This window comes from Silene latifolia, chromosome 1 (genome assembly GCF_048544455.1).
Source record: "Silene latifolia isolate original U9 population chromosome 1, ASM4854445v1, whole genome shotgun sequence".
NCBI classification, from domain to species: domain Eukaryota; kingdom Viridiplantae; phylum Streptophyta; class Magnoliopsida; order Caryophyllales; family Caryophyllaceae; genus Silene; species Silene latifolia.
This window is the reverse complement of record NC_133526.1, coordinates 23,142,242-23,163,324: the sequence shown is the minus strand read 5'-3', so window position 1 is coordinate 23,163,324 and position 21,083 is coordinate 23,142,242. Positions and strand designations below refer to the sequence as shown.

Below are 21,083 nucleotides of genomic sequence, written 5' to 3'. Positions count from 1 at the left end.
CTCCCTCTGTCCCTGTCATTTGTTGTCTTTTTCCATAGTAGTGTGTCACAGTGAGTTGTTGTCCTTTCTATTTTAAGAATGAACTTGATGAACAATTTGATTATTCATACTCAATTTGTTCCACTTGTTATTTGGTAACTGATCTCTTCCTCTTTTTTTAGTCATATGTGGTGTTTGTTAACTTGTATGTGAACGTAACGATATATGTTGTGAATTGTTGGATGTTGGGAGTAGAGGATTGAAATTGTGATTGAAAATTTGGTGGGGTGTGCATATATGTTGGTTTGAATAAAGAAGCATGATGGTTATTTGTTATGTGGCATTTGATAACATGAAGTAGTTTAATTTGTTGATTATATGAGGAATTGTGTAGAATCGCATGCGTAGTTATATTATAATGTTGAGATTATGAAGTTGCATAGTATGTTGGGTTATGAGAGATAACACGCGGGTAGTATATACGGTCGAGTAGGGGGCACTCGATCGAGTAGGTGAGGTACTCGATCGATTGGGTCCGACTCGATCGAGTGGGTATTTTGACGTTTTTATGATCAGTAGCGTGTTTTTGGGTACTCGATCGAGTACATAGGGGCACTCGATCGAGTAGGGGGTCACTCGATCGAGTGGCTGTGCTACTCGGTCGAGTATGTTAGAGATCAGAAGGTCTGTTTTGGGTTTGGAGTCGGGGCACTCGATCGAGTATGGTGGGCACTCGATCGAGTAGGCTCTACTCGATCGAGTAGATTTAGGCACTCGATCGAGTGGGTTCTGGGCAGGCTGTTTTCGTGTTTTGGGTTATAGTACGTATGTTTATATCTACCTTTTCTTACAGAGTTTCAAGATGCCGCCAAAGAAAACCGCTTTGTATGCGAGAGCTGAGAGCATGAACATCGACGATATAGTTAAGATGTTGGAGCATCAAGATGCTCTTACGGAGGCCCTAAAGAGAGTGGGGAAGGATAAGGAGGTTGATCACTCTAAGATCAGTCTTTATATAGCGAGGTTTAACCCAAAAGAGTACAAGGGGACCGGGGAGCCAATTCTTCTTGATAATTGGCATCGTGAGATGGAGAACATTCTGGACCTGGTACATTGTCCTGATGAGATGAAAGTAGAACAAGCTGCGTTCTACTTGAGGGAAGTGGCTGGTGAGTGGTGGGATAAGGTGAAAGCGAGTGCTAGAGAGATGTATATGAAGCAGGGCTTACCTGCTATACTTTGGGAAGAGTTCCGGAGGGCTATGAGGAAAGAGTTTGTACCTGAGCATGTGAGGAGTAAGCTGAGGGAGGAGTTTGATGGGTTTAGGATGACATCTGATATGTCAGTTACTGAGTACTACAAGCAGTTTAATGAGAAGTCTAGATATGCTGAGGACATGGGTTTGAGTGAGGAGAACCTAGCGCTGAGATTTGAGAGGGGGTTGACACCCAGGATTATGGACAAGTTACTCGTGGGAGTCTTTACTGATGTTAAGGAAGCTTATGAGAGGGATGGGAGAGCTGAGAGGTTGGTGGAGATGGCCCGGGAGAGAGGTAGTGAGAAAAGAAAGGCTGAGAGTGAAAATGGTGGCCAATCTAATTACAAGAAAGACAACCATAGTCAGGCTAGAGCGTTTTCTTCTGGTTCAGGGTTCAGTGTTGGGGCTTCCTTTGGGCGTGGCCGTGGGAGCGGTAGTAGTAGTTGGGGGATGACCTGCTTTGGCTGTGGCGGTGTAGGCCACAAGAGACATGAGTGCACGAGTGTACCTAGAGTTTTTCAGAGATCGGCTCAGGGGAGCTATTCTCAGGGGCCGGCACAGAGTTATGCGAGCAACAGACCGGCTGGGTCAGGGTCTAACCGGGAAGGTCAAAGCAACCAGGGTGGAGGTAACCGCAATGGCGGTAATTCTTATCAGAAACCAGCTACGAACAACAACAACAATCAGGGGTCGAGTGCTAAGCCGACCACGTCAGCCAGTACTGTTTAGGGAGGTGGACAGAAGACCAGTGGAAAGTTGTTTATGATATACAAGAAAGCAGCTGAGGACGATGCATATGTTATCACTGGTACCTTTCTTATTAACGGTATTCATACCTTTGTTTTGTTTGATTCGGGGGCGTCTCAGTCGTTTGTATCTTCGAGTCATGTTAAACGGTTGGGTTTGAGGGTATATGAGTCTGTAAGTGAGAAAGTTTTTATACCTTCGGGTGAGTCTGTATCATATGGGAGGTTGTTTAGGGATGTATCTATGATAGTTGGGCAAGTTGACTTACCTGCAGACTTGCTAGAGTTTCCTTTAGACGGTTTTGAGATGATATTCGGGATGGATTGGTTGGGAAAGTACAAAGCTAAGATAGGCTGTCATCAAAAGAAAGTGTCTTTGAGAGGTCCTAAGGGCGTTAGTGTGTCTTATCGTGGGTTTGTGGTCAAACCCAAAGTTAAGTTGATTGCAGCTGTGACCTTGAAATCCTACCTGAGGAAGGGATGCCCTTTGATCTTGTGCCATGTGAGAGATGACCGGATAGAGAGTCCGACAGTTGATCAGATACCAGTGGTGGGTGAGTTTGCAGATGTCTTTCCAGAGGATATTTCGGGGTTGTCACCGAAGAGGGAGATAGATTTCACGGTTGAATTGAAACCGGGGACGGGGTTAATCTCTAAGGCACCATACCGGATGGGTCCTAAAGAGACGGAGGAGCTCAGTAAACAGTTAGATGATCTGATAGAGAAGGGATACATTAGACCTAGTGTATCACCGTGGGGAGCACCAGTTCTTTTTGTGAAGAAGAAAGATGGGAGCTTGAGGTTGTGTATAGATTACAGGGAGCTGAACCGAGTGACGGTGAAGAACAAGTATCCTTTGTCAAGGATAGATGACCTGTTTGATCAGTTGAGTGGTGCATCAGTCTTTTCCAAGATTGATTTGAGGTCGGGGTACCATCAGGTGAAGATTAGAGAGGTGGACATACCAAAGACGACTTTCACGTCGAGGTATGGCCATTATGAGTATGTGGTGATGCCGTTTGGGTTATCTAATGCACCTATTTGTGTTTATAGATTTGATGAACAGAATCTTCAGACAGTTTTTGGACAAGTTTGTGGTGGTGTTTATCGATGACATCTTAGTCTATTCCAAGACTAAGGAGGAGCATGAGGAGCATCTGAGGGTTGTGTTGCAGACCTTGAGGGAGCACGAGCTATATGCTAAGCTGTCCAAGTGTGAGTTCTGGTTAGAGAGAGTTGCTTTTCTAGGGCATGTGATCTCTAAGAATGGGGTAGCTGTGGATCCGGCAAAGATTGAGGCAGTGACAAAGTGGGAAGCACCAAAGAATGTTGCTGAGATCAGGAGTTTCTTGGGTTTAGCTGGATATTACAGACGGTTCGTGAAGGATTTCTCCAAGATTGCTAGACCTATGACAGCTTTGATGAGGAAAGAGAACAGGTTTCGTTGGGATGAGAGTTGTGAGACGGCGTTCCAAACATAAAGGGAGCGTTTGACCACAGCTCCTATCCTAGCATTGCCTGAAGGGATTGAGAATTTTGAGGTTTATACAGATGCCTCAAAGAATGGGTTGGGATGTGTGTTGATGCAGAACGGTAAAGTGATTGCCTATGCTTCTAGGCAATTGAAGCCTTATGAGGAGAATTATCCTACACACGATCTAGAGTTGGGTGCAGTTGTGTTTGCTCTCAAGATTTGGAGACATTACCTTTATGGGGCGACCTTTAAGCTATTTTCTGATCACAAGAGTCTCAAGTACATCTTCACTCAAAAGGAGTTGAACATGAGACAGAGGAGGTGGATGGAGCTGATTGGCGATTATGACATGGATATTATCTACCATGACGGGAAAGCCAATGTTGTTGCAGATGTTTTGAGTAGGAAGAGTGTACATTCTTTGTGTACAACTTTATCTTTGATGAGGTTGAGAGATGAGGTGGGGAAGTTTGGGATACATATGACGCAGAGAGGGGATGCCATGGAAGATTTGACAGTACAGCCTGATCTTTATGATGATATTCGAGGTAAACAGGCGTTGGATCCTAAGATGGTAGAGTGGAGGGCTGGAGTAGAGAAAGGGACAGTGTCTCGATTCTCTATTCATACAGATGGTAGTCTGAGGTTTGATGGGAGGTGGTGTGTCCCTAATGATGAAGAGTTGAAAAAGACAATCATGACAGAGGCACATTGTACACCATATTCGGTACATCCAGGTGGTGACAAGCTGTACAAAGATTTAAAGAACACGTTCTGGTGGCCTGGGATGAAGAAAGAAACAGCTGAGTTTGTGGCCCGTTGTTTGACATGCCAGAGAGTTAAAGGGGAACAACGACGACCACAAGGTAAGATTCAGTCTTTAGAGGTACCTGAGTGGAAGTGGGAATCCATTTCTATGGATTTTATCGTGGGTTTGGCGAAGAGTCAACAGGGTAACAACATGATATGGGTAATAGTGGATCGACTGACCAAGTCAGCTCATTTTGTGCCAATGAAAGATACATAGACTAAGGCATAGTTAGCTATGGCTTATCGGAAGAATGTGCTAAAGTTGCATGGAGTCCCTAAAGACATAGTATCTGACAGAGATGCGAGGTTTATCTCAAGGTTTTGGAAGGAGTTGCAGGAATATTTGGGAACGACATTGAAGATGAGTACAGCATTTCATCCTGCGACAGACGGTCAGACTGAGAGAACAATCAAGACTCTTGAGGATATGTTACGAGCTTGTGTGATGGACTTTGGTGGTAGCTGGCTGGGAACAGAGATTAGATTTGATTGAGTTTTCTTACAACAACATCTATCACTCTAGTATTGGCATGGCACCGTTTGAGGCCTTATATGGGAGGAGATGTAGGAGTCCGATTTGTTGGGACGACAGTGTTGAGGCAGTGGTTCTAGGACCAGAGATGGTACATGAGATGGTTGAGCAGATTAAGATGATCAGGGAAAGGATGAGAGCGGCTCAGAATAGGCAAAAGAGTTATGCAGATCTACATCGTCGGGATATAGAGTTTCAGGTTGGGAACAAGGTTCTTCTGAAAGTGTCTCCTATGCGTGGGGTTATGAAATTTGGGAAGAAAGGCAAGCTGAGTCAGAAGTTCATAGGGCCTTATGAGATCTTAGAACGGGTTGGAGAGGTTGCTTATCGTTTGGCTTTACCAGCTGCGTTGGAGATGGTGCATAATGTGTTTCATGTATCTCAGTTGCGCAAGTATGTGAGTGATCCGTCACATGTGTTAGAGGCAAAGAGCTTAGAGTTAGATGAGTCCTTATCCTATCTTGAGATGCCTAAGCAGATTCTTGACCGGAAGGTTAGGAAGACTAGGAGTGGTGAGACAGTTTTGCTCAAAATCTTTTGGTCTAATCACGAGACTGAGAAAGCTACATGGGAGGCAGAGGAGGCCATGAGAGAGCGTTACCCTTTCCTTTTTTATTAGGTATGTATGGTTACGGGGACGTAACCTTATTTCTTTTAGGGGGGTAGGAGATGATCGCGAAGAGTTTTTAAGAGTTTTTACATCTTTTTGTGTTGTGTCGGTATGGTTAGTAACGGTTTGAGTCGAGTGAGTTTGGTTGGTAACATGTTTTGTGTTGAGTTTTGGTTTGGTTGTTGTGTCGGGAGTGTGGTGTATGTCTTTTCTTTGTTGTGGCTTGAACTTCGGGGACGAAGTTCTTTTTAAGGAGGGAAGACTGTAATACTACGGTTTTATGAGTCTCTGGGTACTCTATCGAGTGGGCCTTACTCTGTCGAGTAAGGTTGTTTTGCGATTTAAAATAGTTTTTGACCTGTAGGGTACTCGATCTAGTAGCCTTGGTACTCGATCGAGTAGGCGGCACTCGATCGAGTACGTCAGTTACTCGATCGAGTAGCCCGGTTTACGGGTAATGTTTTATCGGGTTTTGTTAATAATGCGAATTAATATATAAACACTTCCGTCACTTTCATAATACGCTTTTACAAACCTAATTACTTTGAAAAAGAGATTTCAACCTACGTACTTCGCATTCGTCGCATTATTGACAAATCTCGGAGCTTGGAAGGTCGGAATTCATCTTTCTTTACATCTTTGTGATCCTTGCGTCGAGGGTAAGATCTACGTACCGAATTTGTTATATTTAACAAGCCTCCTCAGGATGTGAGCTGGACCTGGAAAAACATCTGCAAGGTCAAAGATATAATGAGTACTGGTTATATAAATGGTCAGTGGCAACATCATGAAAAAGGGTATACTATTCGAAGCGGGTACGAATGGCTACGAGCGAAAGATACCAAAAAAATCGTGGTATAGTCAGGTTTGGAATCAAATGAATATCCCCAAACACTCCCTTATCACATGGATGGCCATGAATAAGGGCATGAATGTCAAGGATAAATTGTTCAAGATTGGATGTTGTCAGGACGATAAATGTTTACTATGTGATCTCTACCCAGAAACTGTAGACCATCTCTTCTTCGATTGCCCTTATAGTAGGCAAATAATCAGGAAAGTTGAAACATGGTGTGAATCTAAAATCCCTTTCCAAAATGCGATGTTGAGGTGCTCAAGAAAAAAGGGATCGACTCTGAAAAGAAAAATGATAGCGATGATCCTTAATGCTTGTTACTATCAAGTGTGGCATCAGAGGGATAGTGTGCGAGTTAATTAGGTGATGGATTCACCTGAAATTGTGTTGAAGAAGATAAAGGAGGAATGTTGGAGTTGGATAAAGGGGAAGATATTGTTTCCTGTTGTTGGTAAGGATGAGAAATGGATGGACAGGCTGATGGTTAGATAGGTTGTAAAAGCCTAGGGCCTTGGGCTTTAGTCTACCTTTTTGTTGTGTCTCGGTTTATATTGTCTTGTAATTACTTCGGTTTTATTAATATACATCTCACATTTCACCAAAAAAAAAAAAAGTTTCGTTAAACCCTAATTTTGGGAGTTGGGGATTTGTGTTAGTTTTGTGTGGTTAGTGATATATGTGATGTTATGTTAGAAGGAGGATTCGTAGAGGAGGCTTTTTGATAACAGCTGTTGAGATCGTCTGACTGTATTGCATTCCAGATAGGGTTTCCCTACTCAGTATTAGTCCCATAATGTGTTGGTGGTGATTTGTGATTGTTGATTGTTATCATACGAGTATTGTGACGGTTGTTGGTTTTGATTGCTGATTAGTAGTTGTGATTGTTTGTATCTGTCTGTGTTCTTCGGGGTGCGTCCCTGGCTGAGTGGAGTCACTTGCGGGAGTGGCTTCACGCCCATTATTCGCCTTCTGTGGAACCCGCCACAGAAGGGATGTGCACATTAATGGATTTGGGTTTATCGCTCGACAGAGATGAGCGGGGCTTAGGTGGGAACGGCTGCGGTCCCCCACTGGCGGCGAGGAGTAACCTGTTGCGATGGGTACTCTGGCAGGGCTACACACTTTAGTGTGTAGTCAGTATTGTGGAGTTAGTGATGGAGTTCGGAGTACATCTGTGACGATTAAGCTGTTTTGCTTGTTGTATTGTTGAGTTGTATAAATTGTGTGATTAGTACTGACCCCGTTTATTGTTTTAAAAACTGTGGTGATCCATTCGGAGATGGTGAGCAGTTGTTGAGCAGGTATGAGTCGAGATACATGGGCTAGCTGGGATGTGTCACCTTCAGATGATAGAGTCTTCCGCTGTAGCTTGAGTAGTTTGTCAGACATTTTATTTAGTTGATTAGACAGTTGTTTTGAGAACATGTAACCCGTATTTTGGGCATTTGGTTTGGATTGTATTCTTTCACTAAACTTATACTATTTAAATGTCGTTTCGTTATTGTCTTATGATTATCATTGTCTCGGGGAACCGAGATGGTAACATCTTTATACCTAAGTGGTCCTGGTAAGGCACTTGGAGTATGGGGGTGTTATAGTTAATTATTTACTCCCTCTGTCCCTGTCATTTGTTGTCTTTTTCCATAGTAGTGTGTCTCATTGAGTTGTTGTCCTTTCTATTTTAAGAATGAACTTGATGAACAATTTGATTATTCATACTCAATTTGTTCCACTTGTTATTTGGTAACTGATCTCTTCCTCTTTTTTTAGTCTTTGTGCCAAAATCAAAGGACAACAATTGACCGGGACAGAGGGAGTACCTTTCTATATTTTGGGAATGCTTTTGATCTAGGTAGCACCAAAACGGACACGGACACGGATATGACACGGACACGTGACACGGCATCTCATGAAATTTAGGACACGGGACACGTTATTTAAATTTAATAAAATATATATTTTGTAGTTATATATGTGTGATTTTACTTTTGAAAAAGTATTTGATATTAAATTGGGTTATTTAATAAGAATACTCTAAACTATCGGTTGTCTTCTCAAAATACTCCGTACTTTCGTTTAACTCACAATAAACCATACTACTACCTCCCTCTTCTCGTTTTATACTTAGATTAATTTTAACCTGTAAAACCGGTTAGAATTCAAGTAGATGTCAGTGGGTCCCATTGTCATCACCAACTCAAACACCTCACTACTATCTTCTTCGTCATTCACACCATAACATCCGACATCGACATCACGTAATCAGCTTCCAACCACCACCATTAGTCACCTTGTTTAACCCACCACTCACACCACAGTTAACTACTGACCGCCCCATTCACACCAAATTTCTCCACCACCATCCACACCATGACCGCCACAATTCGTTCGTCATCAAAGCAAAACACCATCATTCACAATTAACACCAACATCGAGCCGCATCTGAGTTGAAATTCAGCCTTCCTTCTCGCTTTCGATTATCGCGGCTCCGACTTCGTCTATCTTACCAGACGTACATCTCACCTCTTCGCCTTCGTCATTGTTGTCCTTCCCTCCTCTAATTGTCAAGGTAAACCCTGGATCCCCTAATCAATTTAGGGATTTTGAGGTAAATATTAATTTTAGGTTTTGGGGGGTTTGTGGGGATGTCGTTATTATGGACTAAGCTTGAAATGAAATCTCATAATAATTGAACCTTGATGTTGAAGCCTGGGCGGTTGTGGATCTGGGCCAAGATAACAATTCTACAATTTTACACTAAGCTACATCACAAAATTTAGATACTGGATACTTCAACCTATGACCACTGTATATAGGGTATTTCGAGCTTTTATAAGGTGGGCGTAACTTGCCAAATTGACATCGGCTTAACGCTTTTAAGAATCCAACTCTCTTTTAAGGTACCATTTGTACAAAGAAGAATCCCCTCCTCAACTCGCCTACTTGGGTCTTGTATGAATATGCAATCGGATTTCCTCGGATCACTGCCGTTACGGTGCTCGACGGTGGAGGGAGTTATTGTACGGGTCAATAATTAAACAAGGAGGTGGCAGTTGTGATGTTGGATTGTTGGTGATGGATTAGTGTTGGCTGGGTCATGGATATAGGAGAATTAGAGGGAGGAACCTGCTAAAGAGGTAGACGGTCATCTAGTTTAATATAAGAAGAGGGGGGCAATTATTCGTTTTATTGTGAGTTAAATTGAAGTTTGTAGTATTTTGAGAAGAGTGTCTATAGTTGTACTATTTCTGTTAAATAACCCTATTAAATTTAAATAAATGAAGGTAAAATTTGACGTTAAATATAACTTATTCTCATTTCTAAAACCAAAACCAACTTATAATCAATTTATTTCGACATCTCAGTACTTGTCTAAAGAACATCATTTGCCCGCCAAATTCAACCATATAACAATTCACGCAATTTACCTTAAATTCAACTTTCCATTTGAAGATGTGTCCAAATACCATGGACACGCGTTGGACACGTGCCCAAATAAAAGATGAAAGTTAGACACGGCTTTACAGGTGTCCGACACGTTTTGACGTGTGTCCGACGAGTGTCGTGTTCGACACGGGAACACCGATTAGGAGAAGTGTCCGTGCAACCTAGCTTTTGATAAACAATTTGATCATCAAAACCCAATTTGATCAACTTGTCATCAAATAATTGGTATTCTCTTTAGTCCCTGATTTTTTGTGCCAAAATCAAAGGTAAAGAAATAACCAAAACGAAGGGAAGACTCCTTATGCGAGAGTATACGCGTAATTGAGCTGATTTTTTTTTTTTTTCAAATACTCTTATATACAAGTATACCACAATTACGGTACGTTTTATGAGACGGTTTTACGGTAACGGGTATTGTCGGGTAAGGGAGTTTTTCCAAATCAAAATGAAAAAAAATTGGGAAAATATGAGCAGTGAATAATAGCAGTCGAACCAAATGAGCAGCAACGATCCACGGCAACCCTCGGCCGCAAAGCCATACAACCCATCCCTGGGCCCACAACCAGAACCCCCGGTCGATTACGCCGGCTTTATCGCCGTATTTTGCGGTCTTCTCGGCGCCATATTCCGAGTTTGCCCCTCTCCTTACTCCTCTTTTACTTGTTTGCCACTTCCTATCTCTTTTTATTTCCTGTATAACAGCATTGTTTAGTCTATCTCAGCTCGCTTTGCTGGTAAAGTTTTGCGACAATAGTATCGCTGAGTTCGATACCAAAAATATAATGACTTTTTATTCCGCGGATTTTAGCTAGCTTAACTGGTTAAGTGCAGTGTACATGTAATTGTTCATAGGAGTGTATAGGGTTTTAATTTAGTTTGCATCCACATTAAGCTAAGCATTGTACTTGTGAAGTCGTAACGAGTAAAGAAAACTTATACTCCGTATTATCGATGTTAGCATGCTTAACCGGTAATGTTTCAGTGATTGTATGATAGTGAATGAAGGTTGCAAGTGTTTTCAAGTTTGTAGTGACTGTACTGTAGTCTGTACACTTTGGTAATTTTTGAGAGCGAAGTTTTTGCGCCTCTTCTGTACAAGAAAAAAGAAGGCGATTTCAGTATATGTTTTTGTGCCTTCTTCTTTTCTTCGACGTTAGGATCAGAATAATTAACAAGTTTGTATGGCGAATTTATGGTTTAGTTGTTTGTTTAGTAATTTCTTTTCTGTGGTTCTTGCAGTACAAGCTAGGATCTTGGATTGCAATAATCTTTTGCGCGCAGTCGTTGGTGAATGTGAAAAACATCGAGACTGATCTTAAGCAGTTTTCCATGGCAATGATGTAAGTTTTCCCTTACATATTTTGACTACTTAAACGAGCTCTGCAATATAAGTTATGGTTTATCCTTTGTACTCCTCTGAAGTGCTCACAGATCCCTTTGTTCTACTCATTAATTGTTAATCACTGCTCAAGCATCTCATGTGAAGTCTCCCGTATTAGTTATCGTGTCATTAGTTGAGTTTGCTGTAGCTCAGAGAGGATTCTGATTTCGATTCTGCTATGAGAGTCAGCTTCTCCCATCTATTTCAGTCTTGTCGGTTGTATTATTGTTACAAAAGTTCTTCAGAATACAGGTTCCCAATTCACAAGTCCGTCCTGAAAATGCATGTTTTTATAGTCTGTAATATGTAGCTTTTTCAGAAGAGAAACTAAACACAATTTTCTGTCTTTTATTTGAACTCTTAATCTTGGAGTCGGAAAGGAAAATAGACTCTGCCAGTAGCTGTGGTTACTATAATTCGAGCTGTTGCAGATTGTAACAGCATATTGGTGTCTTGAGCGGGAAATGCATTACTCAACAACGAATTGATGTCGCATAATGCATTCAACTCTACAAATTTATAGGACATCTTAGATCACCCCAGTCTGTTTAAGGGTATATAAATCAAAATATCAAATAATCTCCCCAAAAATATGGCAATCGTACCATGTCAAGTTCTTCATGTTTGATTATCGTTCTACTTAGGGTGGAGAGAATATTTGTCAGCAAGCTTGATAGATTGTTTTTCCTTCTCTTCTCTGATCGGTACTGTTTTCTCGGTCTCCAGGTTTGCTTTAATGGGACTAGCAACAAACTACATGGGACCGCAACTTAGTGCACAATCTTGATGATGTGTATGCTGGTTTTTCCGGCTGTATTTCGTCAGAGCCTGCATCTTGCCAATTGAGCTAAACCCATTCAGATTTCTATACTTATTGACTGTTCCTTGTACCAAAATTTTGATACCATTCAGATTTTTTCTGCAAGTTTTCTTCACTCTCTTATGGTAAACCGAAGCGAGATAGTATCGTGCATTCGTACCATATAATGGAACTGAAAATAAAAGTCTATATTCTTCTTGTTTCAAGGTGCTGGTAGCTTGGCCCTGGTATTGTCCTGCCAAGGGGCTATAGGACTGACTAAAATTACCCGTATACAAACAGTAACCCAAAACGAAATTTATGGTTGTCGATTAAGCTATAAACTAACGAAAAGGCACATAGCCATGGAACATACACAAGGCGTGTATCACTTGAGCAACAAGGTACTAGATATAAACGAGAATGTAAGATTGAACATAAATCAACAATGAACAAATTGGGAGAAGAGCGAGAAAGAGAAAAGAGCGAAGAGGTGAGAGAAACAAGAAAATCACTTCATTTCCCGTCTGTCTAAAATCAGAGTACATTGCGATAACTGAGTACTGGAGTAAATACTAGACTATGAACCAACAACTTAAAAGACACCAAAACTCTGAATGAACCTCTGATAAAGGTTCCAAAAATATATGTGGGTGCTTTGAGTATAACCAGAAAGCTCGAGAGACCAGACGACTATTATGCACCTGCTTCAGGAAACCTGATTTGTTGTTGCTGTAACTCCTGGTCTGCATTTCTCAGAAATTGGTCCCAGCCACTCCCTGAGCTCATATCTATATAATCATAAGGCACTGCAGTCTTCAGACCCGGAAGTACACTACATTGACTATCCACAATTCTAAATTCGACATCCTCGGCTACCTGACTTTGCTCCAATTCCTCCCAGCTAAACAGTAAAGGCAATGTAAAGGCGGCCCACGGATTGAAATCAATCAACTTCACCGTTTTCTCGTTTGTAACATAAACATCAAGTGTGTAATTATTAGACTTGAACCTTTCCTGAATGTTGTCGAAGAAAAAATCCTCGATCAGCTCTTTGAGTTCATTTTTCTTGTCAAGGAGAGTAGGATAAAAACCAGTGACCTCCCGTTGAGAAATCCCAAGGAGTTGCTGATCACGAACAAAACAACGGAATTCCATATCGGGTCTGAGAGACGGATACCATTTACGAAGAGCAAGGTAGAAATGGGACGGCCTCGACAAAGTTTTGTCATTGCACGAATCATAAGCGTGGCACAAGTCATGAACCAGTGAATCAGATGACCGTAGTAAGAGAGCTATGTCACTAAAAGATGTGCATTTAAGGTTCCCAGTTGGGCTAATCCAAGCAGTGTCTTTCGGAGAACTCCAATTAAGCTTAGGAAAGACGGCACCACCCAGGGATTTAATTGACTCCTTGATGTTCAACTCAAGTTCTGGGAATGATGGTGGAGGTGAAGGTTGCTCTGATTCGTCCTCAGATCCCTCTGACACTTCATAGTCTTCCTTGTCTTCAGGGTTATGGATTCTGTTAGGGAACGCATCGTCATTTGAAACAGACTGAGGAAGTAGAAAGGGCTCTGAATCTTCAGTTAAGTAATGAACAAACGATTCTGGGAGTTCATGAATAATGGTTTTTATTGAAACCGTCTTAAATTCTGGATACCACTCCTGAATCTGGCAACGGTTAATTTCTTCTTGCTTCATTTGCTGAAATGAAACCAGATAGAACAACAATCAAGAACCAATAACAAAATGCAGAAGAACTAAAAGTAAAATTTGCAGCCAACAAGACACAAAAACACAAAAAAGCAAAGGAGTATGGAGGGGCCGTCATAAACTTAAGGAGTGGAACATAAACCGTCAATCCGTCATATACAATTTACCCACAACATATAAAAGCTCACTTTCTCAAATACAATTTACTCACAACTACTATCATCTCAATATATCATATCCAAAGCTCAAACATCAATAACAAGTCATGACCGCCATCATAAGGAAGTACGAACATGCTGAAGATGGAAAAAAAAAGAACATATAACGATGCACATGACAGAAGAACCATGACATCAATTATCACGTGACATCCACCTACACGAGAAAAAACAGTCTGGAAAGAGCATCATCAAGTCCCTACTTTGCGGCTTCCATCAGGGGTTAAGCCACACAAAACTAAAGCCAAACCAAGTGAAAGAAAGGTAAATCATCAAGTACAAGGTAGCAAAATTGATGGTATGAGGTTGCGACAGTATGACAGCCCATTGATAAGTTCACCTATTATCATCAGTCTAGGGACATACATAAAAGAATGATAAGTTCAGCTTTAAACTTGTGAACGCAACATGACTACAACATTCAAAGCCAACATAAATGCAACACACACCGGGCACCCCACAGCAAAATACCAAACAAAAATCAACAATTAACTCAAAATTAAACAAACAAGGAGCTATCTAAAATCGGCTTTCGGGTTGTCAGTTCCTTCAGCTACACAGTTATGGCAAATAAATTGATTTTACCGAAAAAAATCAAGCCCAAAGTTACGAACTTCACTACCAAAAAAAGTCAGATGGTACTAACACTATTAGGAGCAGAGATTGACGAAGTTATGCAGCAAAGTTTAAATAGAGCGAAAGAAAAGGAAATTGCGAATGAGAGAAGGAAGAGAAGGAGAAGGCAGTTTTTTGACTGATTTCTTAAAGCGGTATTCGATAATATAACTCTCAAATCGGTATTCAAGTAGAAATGTTTCCTAAAACTAGTATTTATATGGGCATAGTTCATTGCTTACATCACAATCATTCCAATTTTGAGAATGGTAATCATAAAAGATATTAGAATAATACGTACCAAAATTTGGGGTTTTTCCAGAAGTCGCTTCAAACTTGGTTAAGACAAAAACAATCAGACCAAAAAGTGGGGAAACTAGTATTTATATGGGCATAGTTCATTGCTTACATCACAATCATTCCAATTTTGAGAATGATAATCATGAAAGATATTAGAATAATACGTACCAAAATTTGGGGTTTTTCCAGAAGTCGCTTCAAACTTGGTTAAGAGAAAAACAATCAGACCAAAAAGTGGGAAAGTTTTCTGTGTGTTCATTGATTCAATGTCACATAATATTTGGAAAATATTAACAAAAGTACACCCAAGAATTTCCTAACACAATTCGAAGCGGAATAGGAAACTAAGATAATATTTGGAAAATATTAACAACTCAAGCAATTTCCAATATACTGGGGAGAGGAGATAGCAAATGAAAGTAGACGAGCAAACGACGGCAAAAGTTTATTCATAAAACCCAACAGAAGTTACTCCGTCACTGTAAATATTTTTAAGTCAAATCTCAAATTATTTGAGAAAAATGCACTCAAATCTAATATTCTCATCAGTTTAGTGTACTATGATGTGGTACACGAAGTACACCCAAGAATTTCTCTCCCCCGCTATGAAACCCTCACCGCACCCTCAAATCCCCATAGTAGCAAAGCTCAAATCTTTTAATATAATTAATACAATTGGGTTTCAATTTGTCCCATTTTAATCATAAGACGGATATGACCGTCTTTACGCCATACCAACTGATAACCTCGTCATTCTATCCGATTAAAGGACTATGGCTGCAAACCAAGGATACACAAAACACTAACATTAAACCATAAATTCACCTTAATTCATATTTTCACACCAAAACTAGACATAATTAGATTCCATAAATTAACAGCGTTAATAAAGTTTGAGAAATTAAGAAGGAATATTGTTGGTTTTATGTATAATTAAGATTTAAGAATGGGTTTTTTGTCAAAAACTACCTTATATTTAGGGGTATTTGTAAAAATACTACCTTGTATTATTTTTCTTGTTTTAGACTACATTCGTTTTCTCATTTTTTGGTCAATAACTACCTATGCCAAAAATCTAGCAAGATTTGGTCGATTTAGCGACATTAACCTATCTCATATGTCTTTGTTAACATCAAACAACAATGATCAATCACATTCAATCGACAATTTGACTTCAGATAAGAAAAATTTATGAATTTCACATTTCAATAATAACTACAAACATCTACTAAAGTTAAGCGTAAGTACATCATCACTTCCCAAAATCAGGCCTAAGTAAGATTGAAACATAAAAGAGTTATGTGAGACAGGTTAAAGCCGCAAAACAGACCAAATATGTCTAGACTCTTAGCGTAGGTAGTTATTGACCAAAAAATGAGAAAACAAAGATAGTTTAAAACAAGAAAAATAATATAAGGTAGTATTTTTACAAATACCCCTAAATATAAGGTAGTTTTTAACAAAAAAACCCTTTAAGAATTAACAAAAACGGAAAAAAAAGAAAAAAAAAGAAGAAAAGGAAAATGCACCTCAACAAGACTGTCACGGAAGGAGAACGGCAGAGACGAGTGCGAGTGTGACGCTTTGTGATGGTCGGAGTCTAGGAGGAGATTCGGTTTGGGAATGTAGTTATGTCTGGCTTAAAAATAAGTCTTTTTACTCCCTCCCTTGTCATCATTTTTGTTTATCTATTCTATTTATGGTGTCGGTCTTTTGTTTATTTATTTATTTTGAGAATATAAGTTTTGGTTTATCCTTTGTACTCCTCAAATGCTCATAGATCCGTTTGTTCTAGTCATTAATTGTTATCACTTCTCAAGCATCTGATGTGAAATCTCGCATATTAGTTTCTCTTGTCAATAGTCAAGTTTGCTGTAGCTCATCCTAATTGCAGAGTAATTTGTGGATTCCAGATCACTGATCTGAAATCAACCAACCCAAATGCTTAAATGAAAAATACACAAGACACACAGTTATAAAAATTACATAGAAAGGCAGGAGCGAGGAGGGTGTCATCATAAGTCTACACGACTACGAGACTGAGTAGGAAATCTGCCATCTTACGAGAGACCAACGGAACTTTTTAATACTGGGAAACATCTGTCATATATCAGATATGTCACCGGTCTAGACTCAAAGGCTCAAGCAAACGGCCAACAAAATTAACACGCATATTCAAACAGTTATTTTCCATAATATATCCAGTTTCGACAACTCCTTGCTTAATCCATCCACAGATGACAAACAAGCAGAGAGAACTGATTTCTACTATCATGACAGCTATTTTCCTTTCCATTTACAGAAATTGTAGCTAAAGTACATGATGAAAACAAAAAAAAACACGCTATAATAGACGCCGTTTCCAATCAAAGTCAATCGGAGAAAGTTAATGCAGGATGATTGACTCATTAAAGTACCTTAAACAAAGATATCAGCAGGCATGATAAATTACGCTAAAGCATCAAAAATTCCACATAAAATGATTGGTGACTAAAACTAGCAACCTAATTGCAGAGTAATTTGTGTATTCCAGATCAAAAATTAACCCTAATTCATAGTTTACCTCTAATCCCCAAATCAATATAAACCCTAACACAAAAACTCTAAAAATAATTGCATTTCACAACTGACCAGTCTTAATAAAGTGTGAAAAACTAACAAGCAAAAATTGTTGTTTTATGAGTATAATTTAGAACTCCCTCCGTCGCAAACTCGCAATTATTTGTTTAGCTATGACTAAAATAACCGTTGCAAAGAATTAATAAAAAGTAAACAAATGATTGATGCGGGGAGTAACAAAAACGAAATAAAATAAGAAGCAGTATGCACCTCAAGAATGGCAAATAGAGAAGAGCAAAGGTGGTGATGGCGGTTTGTGATGGTCGGACTGTAGTTTGCAGTGTAGATCGTTGGTTGCAGAGAACCGGAGATTTTTGATTTTATGTTTTAGTATTATTGGCTCGTCCGGTTTTATAGGATACGCTCCCGGCTCCTCCACTCCTACAAGGCTACAAGTCTACAACCACAAGTCCTACTCCCTTTGTGTCTTCAATAATTAGGATTTAGGATTAGGAATGTACCAAAAAAGAGATTAGGATTAAGAAAGTTGTTTAAAATAATTTCTTGTTTCTTAATTACATAGAATATACGATTATAAGAATAAATAAAAGAATTATTTTTTTAGGGAACGATATTTGTGGGAAATGATTATATCCATATTATTGAAAGGTTAAACTATAGGAGAATGTAAGAAGATCAAGTAAAGGTGGATTATTCTGAATTTTCATTTTCATATTATATTATTCGTATACTACTTCGCTTTCAAGAAAGAAAGAAAAAGGTCGGGTTGGTCTAGTCCGACTGACTCATTTATAGCCTTGAACCGCCCCAAGTATCCTTTTTGTTATTAATTAACTAAGAAAATCACAACATTAATTAAACTAATTTTAACAAATTTAAGCATAATTACTCTCATAAACATCACAATATCAAATTTCTAACATCCCCAACTAAACAACATAAAATTAAAAACTCCAATTTCACACAAACTTAAACATTTCTACATTTAAATTCAATAGGTAGAACAAACATATCATAAAGAAGTAATAATCACTATATAATCCGATGTATAATGAGCAGCTCATTTTTCTTACTTAAGCATTCTTTGCTAAAAAGCAGCAGTGAAACCAATTCTTGTTTATTACTCGCTATTATGAACCAACAAGAGAAGAGAAAACTATGTCCAAAAGAGTAAATGGGTTCATTATCAAACGAAAAGCAAATGGGTTCTGTGAACACAACCAAACAAGAAAAGCAACAGATCCATTTTTACAAAAATCAAAATTTACATAAGAGAAAAAAAAAGTGGAAAAAGCTGAAGCTAAAGCCTAAAACACAAAAATCTATGATACACTCAAACTAACCAAATCAGATAAAAACTAACAGAGAATAAAATCTGGGATTTTTTACAACCATCAATTCAATCACAGATTATGACACAGCAAAAACATGAATACTCTTTAGTCTATATGCATACATACTTAGACATCAATACATATATGTCGGTCTGTAGATGAAAACATGGAGTAATAACGAATATGGGAGTACAACTAACAGGTACATAATAGCTCAATTATCAAGGCATTTTTTATTGGTCAGTGATTTAGAGGCTGGTGTAGTGAGTTATTTTCGTGTAAGTCCCACAATTCACAACAGCAATTATAATGTATGGTAGCACAACTGAATCAACTAGAAAACTGAACGAAAAAAAGGGTAAGGCAATAATCAACTACAAATCCAAATATACAAACAACATCAGATTTCAATCACTACCCAATAATCAAATTAAAAAAAAAAACCCAATTTCTCCTAACCCTAACCCTAACTTTAAATTCTGAAATTACATTCAAATGATAACAACTAATCAAATGCTACACAAAATTAGATGTAAACAACAATAATTAAACCTAAACCAAAAAAAAAAAAATTAGGGAAAAAACTGACCTAAATCAACTTAGGAAATAGAAGTACTAGAGAGAAAGAGAACTTGCAGCGGCGGGTCAGCGTGGTGAAGGTTACGCCGCCGAGGGGAGAGAGTGTGGTGAGGGAGTGTATGTGTTAAGCTTTTAATTTTCCAAGTGAATGAGCAAGGAGAAATGGTCGTGTTTAGTTTTGATAAAATGACTATTACCGACCCATCAATACTATATATTAAATCCAGAAACCAAGGGACTTCCATGTAATTAAAGAAAGTTATACAAATTAATTATACTATATAGTTTTAAATCACTAGCACCGTGTGATGGACCCGATTAAGGGATCTCAATGCAAATATTATATAGTTTGAGTTAAAATTAAATTATATAGAAGCTTGATAATTTTCCTAAACATTTTGTAAGAAACTAAAACATGGTCAATTTCCTTAAAATAAAATAATTAATTAAGATGGTTAATTTCAAGGAGACTAAAAGAAAGAAGATGTTTGGTAATATTCCTAAATATTTATAGAAGACTAGAAGATGGTCAATTTCCTTAAAATAAAATAATTTATTAGTATAAACATGTACACTACTTATGCTATTAATTATTATCATCATAAAATTATATATTAAATTTAAAATCTATGCAATTTTATTAAACTTTATAGTTTATTAGATGTATAGAGATGTTAATTATTTAACATACAAAAATTATAATATAAGTAGGTTATAAATAATTCAAGTTAGATTGCATAATATGTAATATTGCATAATTATTTCGATTTGATTTAATGCATATATGTAATATATTTATATAAATATAGAATCCTCTTACAATTGCATGCCTAAGTAGTAAAAGTATATTCGTAAGTAAAGAAAAGAATTGTAGTAACATTAGATATAGTTATATGATAGTAATCACTCATTTGAATAGTAAAAGTAACAATATTATCAGCGAGATTAGTGAAAGTGGCAGAAACAACGGGAGTAGTGAAATCAATATTAATGCGGCAATAGTAAACGTAACAATAATTACGGCGGAAGTAGTGAAATTATCAATATTAAGCGGCAGTAGTGACAGTAACAATAATTACGGCGGGAATAGTGAAAGTAACACTGATTACGGGCAAGTAGTGAAATGTTATTACTATTATTTCATTAATAAGAGTAAAATATTAATAGCGGGAGTAGTGAATTTGTCTCAAAATTTATTTAATCATAATTTTAGGATATGTCATAAAAAAATATATTAATGATAAATTTATGGTTATGCAACTTTAAGTAATTTATTTAATGAAAAAAAAAATTAATGGTAAGTAGAGGTTGCCCGAGCGAAGCCGGGCACCAATACTAGTACTATATATATTAATTCCAGAAACCAAGGGACTTCAATGTAATTAAAGAAATCTATACAAATTAATTATACTATATAGTTTTAAATCGATAGCACCGTGTGATGGACCTGATAAAGGGACCTCAATGTAAATATTATATAGTTTTGGTTAAAAGTATAATATAAAGATGCCTTGATGAAGAATATTTATGGAAATTACATTAAATTAAAGTAATTAAATTTAGAAAACACAAGAATATATTGATTTTCCTTAAAACTAACATGCCCCATTTATGGAATTAATTAATATCATCATAGAATTATACATTAAATTAAATGTAGTAAAAGTAATAGTAGCAGCAACGAGATTAATAATATTAACGGTATTAATGTGGGAGTAGTGTTAGTTATAATAATGATAGTGGAAGTAGTGAAAGTAACTACGAATGTAGTGAAAGTTACAGTGGTAACAATGAGAAAAAATATGAACAATTAAATAACCAAACGACTCAAGAAAATATTTTATTTAT

The 21,083-nt window shown here is 38.1% G+C and overlaps 1 protein-coding gene and 1 long non-coding RNA gene across 5 annotated transcripts; one reads left to right on the top strand and one right to left on the bottom strand.

Annotated features, from left to right (window-relative positions):
* The first annotated feature begins 10,136 nt into the window (after positions 1-10,136).
* LOC141656092 (uncharacterized) lies at positions 10,137-12,044 on the top strand. The gene is made up of 3 exons (XR_012548370.1): positions 10,137-10,344; positions 10,953-11,053; positions 11,821-12,044. It is a non-coding gene; the product is annotated as an uncharacterized LOC141656092 (long non-coding RNA).
* Positions 12,045-12,387: 343 nt separating this feature from the next.
* On the bottom strand, positions 12,388-19,438 carry LOC141601330 (uncharacterized). 4 transcript variants are annotated; one of them, XM_074421613.1, is made up of 4 exons: positions 19,246-19,438; positions 17,572-17,788; positions 16,272-16,664; positions 12,388-13,600 (listed from the first exon to the last, which is right to left on the bottom strand). In XM_074421613.1, the coding sequence occupies exon 4, from the start codon at positions 13,595-13,597 to the stop codon at positions 12,590-12,592; it is 1,008 nt and encodes a 335-aa protein (XP_074277714.1). In that variant the 5' UTR covers positions 13,598-13,600; positions 16,272-16,664; positions 17,572-17,788; positions 19,246-19,438; the 3' UTR covers positions 12,388-12,589. The 4 variants fall into 4 exon arrangements, with proteins under 4 accessions (XP_074277714.1, XP_074277718.1, XP_074277711.1 ...); XM_074421617.1 differs by lacking the exon at positions 16,272-16,664; XM_074421610.1 differs by lacking the exon at positions 17,572-17,788.
* Between the last annotated feature and the right edge of the window lie 1,645 nt (positions 19,439-21,083).